The sequence below is a fragment of the Pistacia vera genome, unplaced genomic scaffold (assembly GCF_008641045.1).
Source record: "Pistacia vera cultivar Batoury unplaced genomic scaffold, PisVer_v2 Contig404, whole genome shotgun sequence".
Classification (NCBI taxonomy): domain Eukaryota; kingdom Viridiplantae; phylum Streptophyta; class Magnoliopsida; order Sapindales; family Anacardiaceae; genus Pistacia; species Pistacia vera.
This window is the reverse complement of record NW_022196229.1, coordinates 816,055-833,890: the sequence shown is the minus strand read 5'-3', so window position 1 is coordinate 833,890 and position 17,836 is coordinate 816,055. Positions and strand designations below refer to the sequence as shown.

The window sequence follows — 17,836 nt, the reverse complement described above, 5'->3', positions numbered from 1 at the left end:
CTTTCTATGAAATTTCATCTATGTCCCTTACTCAATTACCAAAATGCCCCTATTTTTATTAACTTCTCCATGTTATTCTATCTCTTTTCACTTCCCAATTTTTCAACTAATTATGAGTGAAAATGTAACAACTGCTGTAAACTAGTACGATGCATGCATAATAATAATAGAAAATGGGCCCAAAACTTTTCTTTTTATTATAAATAATAAGTCTTTCATACACAAAGAGCATCATTTACAAAAAGCCATTTTAAAAGACAAAAACAGGGGAAACAGTGTAGCTATTGCTCCTCGCTTGCCGACGCCCCTCCGACTGCATCATCACCTAGATCTTGCATCCACAAAGGAAAAATAACGGGGTGAGCACAAAATAATGCTCAGTAAGTAAACCCTCTATCTGTTTATCCCCGTATGTATTTCTCATAATTCTTTCCTCACACTTTCTGTTGTTTTCTCCTAAACGTCATGGCCTCATCTTACCGGAGATATGGCCGGATGGCGTTCACACAGCACCATCTCACTCTTCATGATTGTCGGGTGGAGTTCACACAGCACCAACCCGTTCTTAGTGACTACCGAGTGAGGATCACGAAGCACCTACCCGGTTTTCGTAACTATCGGGTGGAGACCACAAAGCACCTACCCGTTCCTCATGACTTTCGGGTGACGATCACAAAGCATTAACCCGTTCCTAATCACTGTCGGGTGATGATCACAAAGCATCATCCCATTTCTAATAAATATCGGGTGATGATCACAAAGCATCCACCCCTTTCTAATAACTAACCGGGTGATGATCACAAAGCATCCACCCGTTTCTAATAACTATCGGGTGATGATCACAAAGCATCAACCCATTTCTAATAACTATTCGTGTGATGATCACGAAGCATCAACCCGATTCTCATAACTGTCGGGTGATGATCACAAAGCATCAACCCATTTCTAATACTCTTCTCATTCACTCTACTCTAGCACTTCTCATTCTCTCTACCTTTAGAGTAGTTGCATCCACAAAGTTCTCTACTCATAGAGCAAGTGCATACGCAAAGTTTCCTACTCTTTCTTAGGTCACTTCTCAATGCACAATTAATGCCTATGGATGGTTCATCTCCACTAATGCACTTATGAAATGCCAACATGCAATGTTGCAAGAATTAAGGTTCACTACTCATACTTAAACCTCTATTAGGCATTTCATCAAACAACTCAAGTGCATAATAAAACTCTACTATAACAATAAGTCTATGTCTTTCTCTAACCATCCAAAATGGGGAGAAACTCCCTCACATAGCCATAATTCCTGCCAAAGAAAGACACTTCCAAAAAGGATTTCTCAATATCCTTCAATTCCATCTCAAACTACCTTTCCAACCCACATCTCACTTCTTATACTTGAAATGTATGAACAATCACAAAGCACTAATAATCTCCATTTAAGACTCAATAACATGGCATATAACATGTATATAACATACATACATAATTGCTATCAAAAACCCTAATCAAGAAAATTCTCAAATCTCAACTTGGGTTGGGATTTACTTACCTTGTTATGGAGAGATTTCACTAGCTCTTCCTTTCTCTTGGTTTGCTTGACTTTTTCTCTACTCTTTAACAAATGAACAAAAACCCTCAATAATCAAATATACTCAAAACCTCACAAAGCTTCACAACCAAAGCAAGAATCCTTACCTTAGGATGCCTTAGATTGATTTTCTACCCCAAATCACTCCAAAAGCCCTCTAAAAATCCTTGAACAAAAGAAAGAGAATTTGAGAGGAAGTAAGAAAGGAGAGTGGCGATGGAGAAGAAGAATGAAGGGTTTGCAATGACTTAATTCCTTTTAATGAAATTTATACACAAGCATTCCCATTTTGCCCTTACTCTTCCTTAGGAATTCCATCTATATCCTTTGATTCATTACAAACACACCCCCATAACAACATATTCTCCATGAAAATTCCTTACATTTTACTTTCCACTTTTCCTGCTAATTAGGGGTAGAATGGTCAAATTGCCCTTAGGGAAGAAAATATCTAAAACTTAACAAACATTTTGGTTGGCACGTCGCCCCGGCGAGGAAGCTTCTGTCGCTGTGGCAAAACTGTCCAGCAGCTTCCCGTGGCTTCAACACCTCTTCGCTGCGGCGAAGATTCTTCTTCGCCTCGGTGAAGCCTGAAACACTGAACTTCTTCTATTTCAACCAATTTCAGGGCAAGTATTCAACACACCACTCAATCAAAGGTCAACCAAACAATAATACTAATAAACCAACTCAAATAAGAGCAAAAGAAGAAACGTTAGCTACGTACGTCAAGTGGGATGTTACAGAAAAGACCATTTTACCCCTAATGAAATTTTAGGGAATTTTCTTCACACTTGTTCAAGATAACTTTAACAAAATTCAACTAAGGGTATTAGGGCATAAATAAAGCTACGTACCTTGATGTGGGCATTACAAGCAAGCATAATCCGAATAGACTTAATCATGGCAACCGGTGAAAAGGTTTCTTCATAGTTAATACCATGAATTTGTTTAAAACTTTTGACAACTAGTTGTGCCTTCTAGGTATGCACCTTGCCATCCATGTCAGCTTTTTCTTGAAGACCCATTTAAACCTTATGGGTTTTACTACTTCAGATGAATCCACCAGAGACCATACTTGGTTCTAGTAGATGGAGTCTATCTCAGATTTCATGGCTTCAAGCCATTTAACAGAATTTGGATCCGATATAGCGTTATCATAGGTCCTGGGTTCATTGTCTTGGTAAACCAATACGTCGCCATGCTGAGTCACGAGAAAACCATATCTCTTGGGCTCATGGCATACTCTTCCAGATCTACGTAGCATTTGTGCTACTTGAGGTGGTTCACTTTGATCCATAAATTGTGGAATAACCTATAAAATCCCTCCCTAGCTGGGTATTTCCTAAGTATCCCTTGGCTATTGAGAACCTAGAAAAGACACACTTAGGAAATGAGTTTGTTTCAAAACCTATACTTTTTTTTTGTTTTGTCTTTGTTGTTGGGTTTTTTTTTGTAAACACATTAGTAAACATCCCATATCCATAAAATGATTCAAGAAATTTAGCTTCCTATGGAGTTAGTAGCAGAGGTATATAATATCATTTACTAAAATCATTTAACCTTTTTCATTCATTTGAGAAGGAAATGGTCATACTAGATTTATTAAAACATATTTACTTCAATATCCATAAACCAAAAACCATTTGATGTTATTTTACATCAAAATTCAAAACATAGCAAAAGAATTCCTTCATGTGCATGTCATTCCCCAATAGCCTCTCCCTGCTTTAAGCTTTAATCCTTACCTGCAAAACATTTTAAAATTTTCATGGGGTAAGCGTTAATCGCTTAGTAAGGGAATATGGCCATTTATAAACTATTAAGGTTCATTATACAAGCATATTACTCAGGACTTTCATTCATTGACATTATCAAGTTCATAAAACATGTCATACTCTTTGGACTTTCCTCATGAACATAAGTCATAAAATAACCATACATAATATAACATAGAACATATATGACTTATGCAATATTCATAAACATGGCATGCCTATTTCTTTTGTCTTTGTAATTGAAATTTTCATTAGTCTTTATTATCCGATCGGATTCATTTGAACCGTTACCTTGTTCTTGGTCGTCACCTCAAAGGACTCATGGTTTCCACAAAGATTCCATTCCTCTGATCATGGTTTACACCCCAAGACACTCATGGAATTCATTCTTTAACATTTCATAATTTTTTTCATAAGTCAACTAAATAAGATATATGCATTATCATTATGAATGCGAACATATGGGATACATCTCCCACGCTCAGTCATACTATTCATTCATTTAACGTGTACCCTTGGCCAATTGCACAATTCATCAATCAATTTTGCAAAACTCCTTGACATGAATATTTTCCTATTAAATTCATTAACTTAATTCATTTGATTTCTCATAAAACACAAGAAATTTCAACAAGTGCCTTTTATCAATTTTTTTTAGGCCATAAGATTATTCAGTGGTTTATTAGAAATTATAAAAAAGGTGGGAATTTTTATCAAGGAGGTGGATGCCATACAGTTCGTCACTTTTCAAGTAATTTTTTCCTCATCTTCCAATTTGAATTGATTCTTGGCAAAAACATAAAAGTTTTAGGTCTATTTCTCAACTTTTCAATACTTCAAGAATCAGCTCAATCCGACTTTTAATAACTTCAGTTATGACGGATTCAGCAAAGCATGTACAGTATAGGTCTTAAAAAGCCAAATCTGAATTCTATTCATTTTTAACCATGTCACATTCATTTGCACATTCATAATATTTGCCATATCACTCTAAGTATAAAAGGCCATAAAAACCTTCCTTTTTACAAAACCAAAATGTGCCAAGACATCGTCCAACTACAGATCTCTTAATTGGCATAATCATCCTTCATATGCACACATACACCAATCAACACACCTATTTAAACAATCCATAACCAGAACATAGCATCACACTCAAATTAACACAAATAATTGTAAGTTTCATCAACCCTAGGTGTTATCAATATTAGTCATAAGGTAGATTTTTTTCCTTACCTTGGTATTCAAAGCACAAAGACACTTCTCCTTAGCTCCAAAGGTTCACTCTTTCTACCTTACACACGTAACCACTTATGAATTTCTCTTTTAAATAAAAATCACAACTAACTAGGGTTTTAAAACTCACCTTAAACCTTAAAATTAATGTTCTTTAAGTGTGGATGGTGATCTCTTTCAAAATTCAACTTGAAATCCTATGAAAATTTTTAGAGAGAGAAAGCTTGAATTAAAGCCTTTAATGGAGGAAAATAAGACTTGAAGAAAAAGTTTGGTGTTCTAAGACTGTTGGCTGACTTTACCCAAAAAAAAAAAAAAAAAAAAAAACTTATAAAAATTTCATTTTTTTAATTCTCAAATGGGATTGGCCATCAAAAGTTAGATGTATGGGTCATTTGGTATAAATTTTGCATACAAGGGCATTTTGGTCATTTCCACTACAACATAATTATTACACTTCTTTAATGCCATTTGACTTCTCTTTTCTACTAGGTGACCAAGATATTCCATAAGATAATTAACTAATTTACCCATAATACACTTTTATGGATACTTGATTCCTATAAATTATTGTGAAAAGACCATTATATCCCTTGGGAACCGTTTATGTCGTTTAACCCTACTAACCTCCTTCATGACCCTTTAGCCATATTTCTTATCAGTATCATCAATGCCAAACACTTTAAAACATTCACGTCTCATAATGCATGCAAAATGACAATTTTACCCTTTTATTGATTAAAAAAAATCCTTTTAAGGGTAGAATAACATACCTTATAGCATCGAAACGCTAACGTGGGGTGTACATAATCTCCTCAGGATGTTCAACCACTTCTTGTGGCACATCTTCCCGTCCTTCGTCTAAGTATCTTATGGTTCTAGAACTTCATCCAGTTCTACTTTTCTCCCACTAGTACCTCTTAGAAAAAAATAATTTCTCTAAGAAGACACTAGTAAGAGCGACAAAAATTTTGCGCTCTTTTGGAGGGTAGAAATAGTATCCTTTGGTCTCCTTAGGATACCCTATAAAAATACATTTATTAGATTTTGAACCCAACTTGTTCGAAGTCAATTTCTTAACATAAGCTTCTCAACCCCAAATCTTCAGATAAGACAAGTTGGGCTTTCGTTCACTCCATCGTTTATATGGAGTCTTATCCATAGACTTTAACGACACACGTTTAAGTACGTGAGTCACAGTCTCTAGGGCATAACTCCAAAATGATGTGGATAGATCACTAAAAATTATCATGGACCTAACCATATCAAGTTAGGTCATATTCCTCATTTCAGACATACCATTATGTTGAGGTGTGTGCGGAGAGGTGAGTTTTGATACTGTCCCACATTCCTTTACATATGTTTAACTCAACTTGCCACACTTGGCATAGTTGTTACTTTGAGAATATCCATATTGTCTATTTCGAGAACATATAAAATTATTATGAAACAATTCCATGAAGAGTATTATTTATACTAAAAGACAACAATCCATTAGTAATAAAAGCAATATTCTCATTTGTCCAAAGTGGACACAAAAACATCATTACTAGAAACTGAGGAAAAATCATAATAATCCATTAGTTCCATAACAATCCCGTAGGAAAAGTCAAAAAATTAGATTTTACAGCTAATGTAGCATTATGTGCTCCATTTCCAACTAGTAGGTCCACCTCTCCCTCGGCGAGCAATCTACTAAACCATAGTCCCTGCACATTAGTACAAATGTGAGTACCACATCCTATGTCAATGACCCAAGATGTTGACGGAGAGAAGTTAATCTTAATCATGAACGTACCTCAAAGAAATAGCATTCTTCTTCCCTTTTGCTAGAAAGGCCTTGAAATGTTTCCTTTAGTGGCTGGGATTCCCACAGTGAGGACAAACGCCCTTCCCATCTACAATAGTTTATTCTAACGACTTCTGAGCCTTTTCATTCACACTTGAGTTAGCTTCAACCAACATCAATGTTTATGACATTATGATGCCTAACTTAGTAGCCTTCAATACATCCAGAAGCTTGGAAAGGTTATTTCTCTTATCGTCCTCAATAAAGTCATGGACAAATTGAAGTAAGAATCTGGCAAAGATTGTAATGTTAGGTCTATTGCTAAACCCTCATTAAGTCTACAGCCCTAAATCTCAAGCTTGTTCATATACTCGGTCAACTTGAGTATATGATCGCCAATTTTGGTACCCTCTTCCATCTTGCATCTGAACAGTGACTGAGACACTGTATGCTTCTCATTTTTCTGGAAAGTATAAAGAATGGAAGCCAAGTCCATATTCTGGCATTGCAATTGCAATAATGGTGTCGTTAATGCAAGCACAATGTATCTTGTCATTTCTGCTTTAGCATAATGTGTATGCTTCATTTATACAGACCCAGTCTGATGGATAGAACTATTAATAGGCCCTAGTGACAAAGCTTTCTCAATGGTGTATAATCTATCGCTTGACTTAAGTATATTATTTATACTTCTATACCAATCAATGAAATTTTCACCATTCCATTTGGTTCCCAATTCAATGATTTGTCGCAATGACGATGGGTTCACATTGCTCATTTTTATGAATATACAAGTTCAGAATAAGCAAAAGTTATTACAATGTTTATTCTTATTTAACAAGATCTTTTATTAAATAATTGCTCCCACTATTTTCTTCAAGCCAATAACCCTCACCATTAACTAGAGAAAACATGTGTTAGAATTGGTGCCCTAGAGCCAATCAATTATTGTAAAATTGACTCTATAATAAATGTTTATTTATCAATAAAAGGCATATTCTTCTATATCGTGTATGTAATGATATATGTCCTTAGGATGGTAGAATCATGATGAGTGTATCAAGTGTTTCAAATCTTGATAGTGAGAACCCTATGATCACATATGGTGGCCATTCTAGAAACGTTCATAGCCCCAGTATTATTCTGACTAAGGACACAAATAATACAGTAAGGCTATCATAGTGTTGAACAACCCTATCAAAAGGCAATGACTGATCTCACTTGTCAAGATTGTTTGCCGACAACCTGGTGTAACGCATAGGTGCTTACTAAAGGCAAGTTCACTGGACAGACCCACCAAAGGATTCTATATGGATGGTAACCCTAGTGTCTATGGAATAAATCCTCTAACAGATGGTGGTGCATATGATCCTTAGACTTAAGATCACCGGAGCTCCTTGTGCACCAATTGGTGTAGTTTGACACTAGCCCAACGCAGTTCTATTTAGAGTTATCAATACGGTAGTGATTGCCTACATTGAGAAGTGTATCGAGACTATGATGGATCGACAAAGGATTCATCACTCTTGGGTACGGGAGAAGTTATCTCACTAGGTAATTCAGTAAATGGCAATGATACTAAATCTGTGGCCACAATGGGATTGAGTTGATGCTAAATCCAATTTAATATTCTTGTCATTGGTCTAGTAACTAAATACAAACATGTCGAGGATATCTGAGGTTGACACTATTTATGTATCTCAGTCTCGATGAGATAACAGTTGATTAAAGGATTTGATTGCACGGTAACCTTACCATTGCACTACAAGAAAAATGTCTTTCAGCATCTAGCAAAATTAAATGCAGAAATTAAAATTTAGACGCTAAATCATATTTCGCGTCTAAATTTCGTAGTCACCACGTAGTTGTGGAATCTCTGTCGTAGAAAGTATGGGCATCTAAATTTTTTGTTAGACGTGGAAAGTTTTTTTTTAGCGACTAGCAAATTAGTCGCTGATTGCTAGTTAAAATAGTCCCACCGCTTAGACGCTAATTGTTCAAGGGTAATTTGGCAAAATGGTATCGCGACTAATCAATTAGTTGCAAAATGTACCTTTTAGTGTCCAATAATTTGTCGCGAATGCCACAAAAATTAGACGCTAAAGGTGTAAGAGTAATTTCGTAAAAGGTTTTCGCAACAATTTTATTAGTCGACGAATGTATCTTTTAGTGACCAAAATTTGGTGGTTAATTGTAATACTTTTAGATGCTGAATGTAGAATTCAAAAGGTTTTAGCGACTATTTTATTAGTGGCCGAATGTATCTTTTGGTGACCAAAATTTAGTGGTTAATTATAGTCATTTTAAACGCTGAATGTGAAATCCAAAAGGTTTTCGCGAATATTTTATTAGTGGACGAATGTATCTTTTGATGACCAAAATTTAGTTGTTAATTCTAATCATTTTAGACACTGAATGTGAAATCCAAAAGGTTTTCGCGACTATTTTATTATAGACAAATGTATCTTTTGCTAATTAAAATTTAATGGTTAATTCTAATCATTTTAGACACTGAATGTGAAATCCAAAAGGTTTTCGCGACTATTTTATTAGTGGACGAATGTATCTTTTAGTAATCACTTTAGACGTTTAATGTGGAATGCAATTATGCTAAATTACTTTTTGCTACTGAAGTAATAAGCATAAAAATGTATTTTTAAAAGGTATATATACCAAATTATCAATTCTACAATTGTCTTCAACAATTTTTCATATTCTGAAAACATTGCATAATTGTTCATTGACAATTCTATCAAATATCTCTCTCTCAATATATGTAATAAGACAATCATTTAACAATTGATCTTCCACTCAATTTTGTAGTTAATTTTTCACAACCTTCATCGTAGAAAATGCTCTTTCAACACTTGCAGTTACAACAGGTAATATCAATACTAATTTCACAAGTAAATAAACCAAGTGATATACCACGTTCTTCTTTGTTTGAACCAACCTTTTAGCAAGAGCACTAATTCCATTTAATGTCAAAAAATCATTATTAGAGCACATATCAAGAATATAAGTATCCAACCACTACAACAAAATTGTTCTACGGTAACATGCTAAAATTGATATCGTAGATAAATGGTAGCATTTTTGAGCATGCTGTTGTAACCCGTGTTACTAAAAAAATGAGGCTTTGGTAACACTTTTTGCATATTATTAATAATTATTTAAATTTTATTGTTGAGTATATTATAGCACTTGTTTGTAGTTCCAGATTATTTTAGCTAACAGTTCGTAAATGCTATAAATTAGTTTTTCATAACATTCTTAAACTTTTATAGCTTAATTTTTTGTAACATTCTTAAAATGTTATAGATTTGTAATCTATAACATTTTTAAATGTTAAAGATAAGTTTTTCGTAACATTGTTAAAATACTATAGAATAATTATCAGTAAAAATATAATATGAGAAAAAAGGAGAGAAAATGAAGAAGAAAGAAAAGTTTAAAAAGTGTTAATTAATAATTCATTTTGTAGGGTCAACATGAAGTTAAATGGAGTTAAAATTGTAAAATCTATAAAACATTAATACTTTTTTTAAATTTATGAAAAAATGAGTGGATTCAATTGAACCTACAACTCACTATATGGCTACGTGCCTGGTTATAAACTCTTGGATTAAGGGCTGATGAAGCCTGTATGATTTGGTTTCTTACTTCCTATTTAATTAGATAAATTCTTTCATATATAATATCATGTATTATTGATAGTTGGGATTGTTTAATTGATTAAGCCCTATGAATGCATGTGTTATTTAATTTCTTTGATTTATGTTTTTCATTGAATTAAATAAATTGAATGCTTAGAAGCAATGATATTAAATTTACTAGATTGTACTTAATTGAATATTCATACAAGACAATGGATTGATTTTTTAATTGGAAATTAAATCATAGAAAGAAAGTTAATTAAGAGTTAGATATAGGTGGATTTCATACCTTGATCTGCTTCTTAATTCGTGTTGTGCCTTTGAATTGATTTAGTTGTTTAATTTTTTTTTATTTTTTATTTTTTTGTTCCTAGATTTATATTTAATTTCAATAGTTCAATTTATTGATCAATTTCTGAACTAGGTTAGTAATTGTTGTGTGTGATTTTGCCCTAAGAGCTTGCAAATCTCGGAAGCTCGCAGAGAGATAGTTCGACTCAGAATCAGCTCGACCCAAAATTAGTTCGATTTAGAGTAAGCTCATCACAATGACCAATCCAAATAGCTATTCAACGAAATCAAAGATAAGCTTCAATCTTGGATATTTTGGAAAGGATAAGATCAACACCACTGACAACACAATCTCACGAAGATCACGGGATTGCAAATCAACTCTGATTGCAATCCTGAACTTATCTCTCTTTCCATGAATCACAACTTGTATAAAATCCCCCTCAAACAATGAGAGAGGGTTAGCAAATTTGTTTAGGCGTATTATACTTGTTATTGTAAGCCCTCAAAAGCAATAAGATAATAATAGACATTGGCTCAAGTTCTAACTTGCCGAACCACTTTAAAAATCCTTTTCTTTTTTTACATTATTACGCACCTTTACATTCAATTGTTGGTTTATCTTAAATCATGCTCACACCCGCTAGAAAGAGGGCCTCTGCCTATTTTTCTTGTTTTCAACAAAAACAAGGAATTTCAGTATCACCTTGTTATACTTTCTTTCTTGCTAGTATACTTGTAAAATAATCAGTAAAACTCATTAAAACTATATATAAGAAAATACACATATAAACGAGTAATAAAGTATGGGCCCATATTTAATTTTTCTTTATATACAAATATTTACAAAATATACTCAAAATAGCAACTTGACAGTGTAGCCCAACCCTTCCACTGCGTGACGTTCCGAGCGACCGCAACTCACCTATTACCTGCAAAAACATTAAAAACAACAGAGTGAGCACTAAATTGCTCAGTAAGTAAACTCGCTATGCTACCCTTCTCTCTCCGTTGCTTAAGTTCTAAATTTTCTTTCCTTACATCTCATTTCCCGATTATTCTCTATTCTTTCTCTGTTCTTCTCTCTGTTTTTCTCTCAATTTTCTAATTTTTCACTACTCATGATAATAAGCATAGTATTATGCATATTTATGATGCAAATGCACAAATGCATAGATTATGCATTTTCTTTTCTATTCTTCTTATTCTGTTTTCTGTTTCTTTTTCTTTATTTCTTTTCTTTCTTTCTATTCTTGCCGATCGAACTCGGTTGAGGCATGGATTTAGAGCCCTAGCCGTGTGAGTGAATTCTCTAACTCTGGGTACAGTCATCATCCACACGCATTTCTAACGGACTGTACAATTCTTCTTTCTGAATTCTGAGGCCGCTCACTAAAGGCGACGTGCATGTAGGGCTATGTCACTCACGGGCTCCCCATCGCAACAACCTTCTCTTCTTTTTATCTTTTTACTATTCTTTAAATAAAAAAAATTCAGATTTGAATATCTTTAATATTCTCATTTCTTTTTATTTTCTCTTTAACATATTTTAGTGCTTTTTCATGCTCTTATGAATATACATGCATGTAGATCGTTTCATGTCTATAATTCTTTCTAAATTCAAATGTTTAAATGCAATTATGCATTATGGAATGCAAACATGTCATTCTCTACCATCTACAAACTCATCCCAAAGTAACACATAATCATACTCATACATGTACTTCTCTTTGGCATTTCATCAAACAATTCATGTGCACAAATCAACACTAATTTGGCTACACTTCTATCTCTATTCTAGGCCACCAAAAATTTGGAATAACATCCTCCATAATTAACGCCAAATCTACCCAAAAAACACACTCCAAAATTTTCACTTCAATTCTTCCAAATTTCATCCAAATATTCATCAAGTATCAAATATACCAACCCAACTTCTCATGGATAAGTTCTAATCATCATTCAACACCAAATCCATCAACAATTCTACACATAACACATATATATGCATAAAGAGAATTCTCTATACAACTTAACTTAAATCATACTTAGGGTAGGATTTACTTACCTTTGATATGAGCAATCCAACCCTTTAAAAATCTTCTTTGATCAAACTCTCTTCCTCTTAAATCCTATGAGCACAAACCATCAAAATTCAACACTTTAAAAATGAAAAATCACTTCTTAGTGCAAAGATCTTACCTAAAGATGCTTGGGATTGAAAATCCACTCAAAAATACCCAAAATCTATGAATTTCTTTTGAAAAAGAAGTGAAGAAATTGAGAGGATTTGGAGGAGAAGGTGGCTTGAAAATGGGTTTCAGAGTAGCTAGGGTTTCACTCTTCAATCCTTGATATAACATAAAATTACATGTAATTTCCCATTTTGCCCTTGCACTTTCTTTAAAATTTCATCTATGTCCCTTAGTCAATTACCACAATGCTCTCATTTTATTGCATTCTCCATGAAATTCTATCTCTTTTCACTCCCCACTTTTTCAACTAATTTTAAGTGAAAAGACCATTTTACCCTTAATGCAAGTTTAGGGCATTTTCTTCACATTTTCTCAAAATAACTTTAACAAAAACTCAACTAAAGGTATAAGAACATAAATTAAATTACGTACCTCCATCTGGGCGTTACACACCTGAAATTTCTAATGGCTCGTACAAGATCCAAAGCAACCACTAGAAACCACGACAATGTGGCAGCCACACCGGGAGGTGAATCAAACCGTTGCTCCAGGCTGATCGCCAGTGCCACCGGTGCAACAGGTCGCAAATCAGCTGGGGGTAAGGACCTCTAACCCCGATGATGGCCAATTGATAGAGATGATAAGAACGCTAGTTATGTAGGTGGTGCAACAAAATGTGACCGAATTGAGGAACGAGCAGTAGGCCTACCAAAACCTTGATCAACCACACTTTACAAAGGTTACACCCACCAGGCAGAATAACTCTATTGGCGACCAATTTGGTTCGTCAGCAGCAAAGAATGACTATCACCCCTAACGTCACAGGGCATATTTAGCTCATGAGTGTGAATCTCGTGGGCATGTTAGTCCCAAAAGGCAACCAAGCAAGCAACCCATGGGGGAAAATGAAGACAATGGTCGTCAAATGGATTCTCGTCCTAATCGACAAAATGCCTAGCACCAGCGTGCTAGTTTTAACCCACACCAAAGGTTAGCTCAAACCTCGCAAGCACGCGAGGTCAGCCATGCACACCAATCTAGAAATAACTAACATTCCAGTTTTAACCAATGTCGTGAGCAATGCACCAAGGAGCATGACAACACCTACTATCCCAGCCATCATGACACCACCTCATGCACTAGTGCGCAAGATAGAGCAGGCTCGCAACCGACTAATCTCCGGGTTCATCTACTTGAGGTAAGGCTGAACAGAGCTCGCAATTAGAATCCACCTCACAAGGAGGATTTGGACCAAGTGGAAAAAATGCTCAATGATCTGAAAGCCCACCAAAATAATTCGACGAAAGAGATAGTAAGTTCTCCATTCACGGAAGAAGCCCATTCCACTTCCCCAGGGATTCAAGACGCCAAAGTAAGTTTGAAGGGAAAGGATATCCTAAAGGCCACCTAGATACCTTCAATGACCTAATGGAATTACATTAGGTCTCCGACTTAGCAAAGTACTAATGTTTGCGGTCACTTTAGTGGGAGATGCCAAGAGTTGGTATAAAAGGCTGAAGGCGAACTCAGTCCAATTGTGGCAACATTTCTCCTCACTCTATCTCTAACAATTCCAGGCAAGGAGACAGTTCGCCATGCTGTTCAGTTATCTAAGCAATATTCGTCAAGAGAAAGATGAATCTTTGACCTTGTATTTACCTTATTGATCACTGGGATAAGGTCGTAGAATGAGTTATAGAAAGAACTCCAGAGTGAAGACTACGTAAGTTAGGCCAAATTCTACCAAATGACGACTAAACATCAGCGAGTTGAGAGCTCACTAGTAGCCTTAGCTGGTAATTCCTCAAGAAGAGCCTCTGACCAACAACAAGACCACCCATCAGAGAAAAGGAGACACCAAGATCAAGGTGACAATGACCAAAACAAGTACCCAAAAAGGCAACAAATAAGTCGTCGTCGCGAGAGACAACCTTTTCCTTGATATGTAGAGTATAACCCTCTGACAAAAGATATGGCGCACATCTATGAAGTCTCCCATGAGGCTAGGAAGCTACCTCCACCAGAAAGGATGAGAAGGGCACCAAGGAGAAGGGATCGCCAAAGGTACTGCAAGTTCCACAAGGATATCAGGCACAATACAAATAAGTGCCGAGCTTTGAAAGATGCAATTGAAGACCTGATAAAAAAGGGGCATCTGAAAGAGTACTTAAGAGAAAATCAAGCTCACAATAAGCTAAGCGAACAAAATAATCAAACCCCACAAGTCCAGTTGGTTGATGATGTATTGGTAGGGATGATCTAAGGGGAACCTGACATTGCAGAAAGCTCCAAGCATTCTCGCGAACAATATGCACAAGAAGCTAGGATAGACTGGTTCCTTGAGTAATGAATTGTGAAGTAAAGTCATCAAAGCGGCCTGAAATGGAAAGCCAGGTGATAGGCTTCACTAAAGAAGAATGTGACCAATTCCCTCGCCACAACCATGATGTGATTGTAATCGTAGCGAGGATTGACAATGCCAAAATCCTCCGGATAATGGTCGATAATGGAAGTGCAAACATCATCTCCTTGGGAGCTTTTTGAGAAATGAGGTTCATCGAGCGGGACTTGAAATCATGCCCATCGTCTCTGTACGGATTTACTGGGGACAGCCTAATCCCCAAGGGAACAATCGAGTTGCATGTGACTCTTGGGGAGAAGCCTCATATAATGACAGTGATTTGATTGGATCAAATTGATTTTCTCCATCTTCTCTTCAGAATCTATATTACATATATACATTCAGAAAATTTATTAACAAACTAATTTAACAAATTCCACTACAAGAAAAACCTTGATTCTTGACAATTATTAACTGTCAAGAAAGGGTTCCTTGATAGTTTTTGAACTGTCAAGGAAGCCCCTGTCAAGGAAAGGTCTTGACAGTTTGAAATCTCTTGACAGTTCGAAAACTATCAAGGATTTAGCCTAATTTTAAACAAATCCTTGAGAGTCTTAAAACTGTCAAGAATATTTTTTGTAAATTTTTTTTTTTTTTTTTTTTTTGTAATTTGTTTATTTTCCTTGTTATTACCAATTAAATTATGGAATAGTGCAACAAAATTATTCATAGTATTGCTCAACCAACAAAAATTATTGCAATTTAACAATAAATTTAGACATTCAACAATGTCTCAATTAATTTATTGAATGGTAAATATATTACTACTGCTCTTATTAAACAAAAATTGAACAACAGCATAAGTTTTAAAATATTGCAAAAACAACTATAAAAGATGAAATGCAGATAAATTCAGTATATATACATGAATAAAAGACCCATGGCATTAGTGCATCAATAATTAAAAGTTTGATACATAATCGGGTGAGAATGAAGAAGATTGAGTGATGAACTGGCGAGCAAATACAAAACTAAAATTCAAAGTTAGGTCTTTTGTATACAGAACTGGGACCCTAGTAGCCGTGCATGCACCTACAAGTGATAGAATTTTTTTCACTTGCATTTTAAATATCGATAGCATATTAGTTAAGTTTCACATGAAAACAAAATGGATAATTTCGACCTATAAGCACTACATAAGATCAGATTTGTAGCTTTATAAAAGCAACATGGACTAGTACGTATTTCCATGTTTGAAACATCATATATGATTGTAGAAATGTGGTCAGAAATCGTTCCTGTGTGAACAACATAATCAGTATGAATATTTCCTTCTTAATGGGGAAATATGGTGATGGAAACATTTGCTTGATTTAGAATGTCAAGTTAGACTAAAGATTATATACATGACAAATATCTTAGACAAGATTGCCAAGGTATTACATTGACCAACCATATATCTCTGACGAAAGAAAAATGGCCAAAAAATAGTTCTGAGCAAGTTAAATCTCACCTTAAAGCTCTCTATGTTAGTAAGTAGCAAAATTTCATTTCCTGGAGGAATGGAAAAACATGCACAGCCATGCAAGGATAAGAATACACAATAACAACAAAATGCTCAAGTACTTTTGTACAAATATAGTGTCAGTGTTTTTAAAATGCTTATCCATTGTGAACTCAACTATTGTATATAATATGTAAGTTCATAAATCCTCATATCACATGGATATAATCCAAGTCATGCAAATTAGTTTTATGAGAAATCATGTGTGACTCATGAATTAAAGGTGCTCAACTTATGAGCCAATTCATTGAGTTATAATCATTACCAAGACAACACGATTCCCAATTAAAGGTCAATGTTATCCTTGCGATTTTCCTCACAATGTACTATTACTAATTAAGAAATACAAGTCATCCATACATGTGAAGACCCAAAATATCACCTACAAGGCCCCATAATATAATGACGAAGAACCCAACTCAGGATATGGTCCTAATGGCACAAATTTTGATACCTTGTCCACTCACCTGCAACTTCCAACTAGAACCCACAATGTGTCTTCAGTAAAAGATCTTATGCCCTCAACTCCTACTTTTCTTGTTTAATCTTTGTTCCTCCACATGATACTTTAAAAAAAAAAAAAAAATTAACTTCATTATAGGAAATTTCTATCCAACTTACTCTACTAGTTTCAAACTTCAGTTAAAAAATAAAAAATAAATAAATAAAATAAAAAGACCTGTCATAATATACTGAAAACAAACAAAATCTCTCTCAATATTTGCCAAAATGCACCTGTTTTAGGTTTCATAAATTTGCATAATGTTGGAATCTCCTATAAGTCAAGAACTATCTTAAGATTTTAAACAAACAAGTCATAAACTAAATGAACTTTTCCTTCTACATACAAAAAAAAAAGAAAATCACATTTCACAGTAAACAAAATCATTGCAAAAAAGAATACTATAGGCAAAGGGGTATCAAGAGAGTACGAGAAACAGAGTAATTATACTCAAGAGAAGCAAAGAGATAACAACCAACCTTAAGAATCTTTTGACGAAACGCTTCAACAACGAGAGGATAAGTTCCATTAACTTCAAGATCAGTATTAAGCATTGGTAATGGCGCAATGTCAATGTACTCTATCTCCATGCCCTTCACGGAGTCCTTCACCAACTGCATAGCTTTAATGTAAGAAACCCATGATTTGTTAGAAGAAACTCAACACAACTCATAAAGCTTATAAAGGATATGGAAAAGAGAGAGAGAGAGAGAGAGGAGACCAGAGCAGATGAGGTCGTGGTTAAAGGAGGCTTTACAAAGAGACACACAAAGAGCCGCCACTTTTATCACTGGTTGCTGTGCTGCTACCACTGCCTCCATTTCTTTCTCTACTTCTCTACTTGTCAAAGAGTGGTTGCAATCTGTTTGCTCTGGATTTATGGCTGTTCAAAATTG

General features: G+C 34.9%; 1 protein-coding gene across 1 annotated transcript in view; it reads right to left on the bottom strand.

Annotated features, from left to right (window-relative positions):
- Positions 1-17,560, bottom strand: part of LOC116142058 (U-box domain-containing protein 33-like) — a 39,663-nt gene extending 22,103 nt beyond the window's left edge. Inside the window, exon 1 of the mRNA XM_031427512.1 lies at positions 17,420-17,560. Coding sequence (XP_031283372.1) covers positions 17,420-17,560 — 141 coding nt within the window. The remainder of the gene's footprint in view (positions 1-17,419) is intronic.
- Between the last annotated feature and the right edge of the window lie 276 nt (positions 17,561-17,836).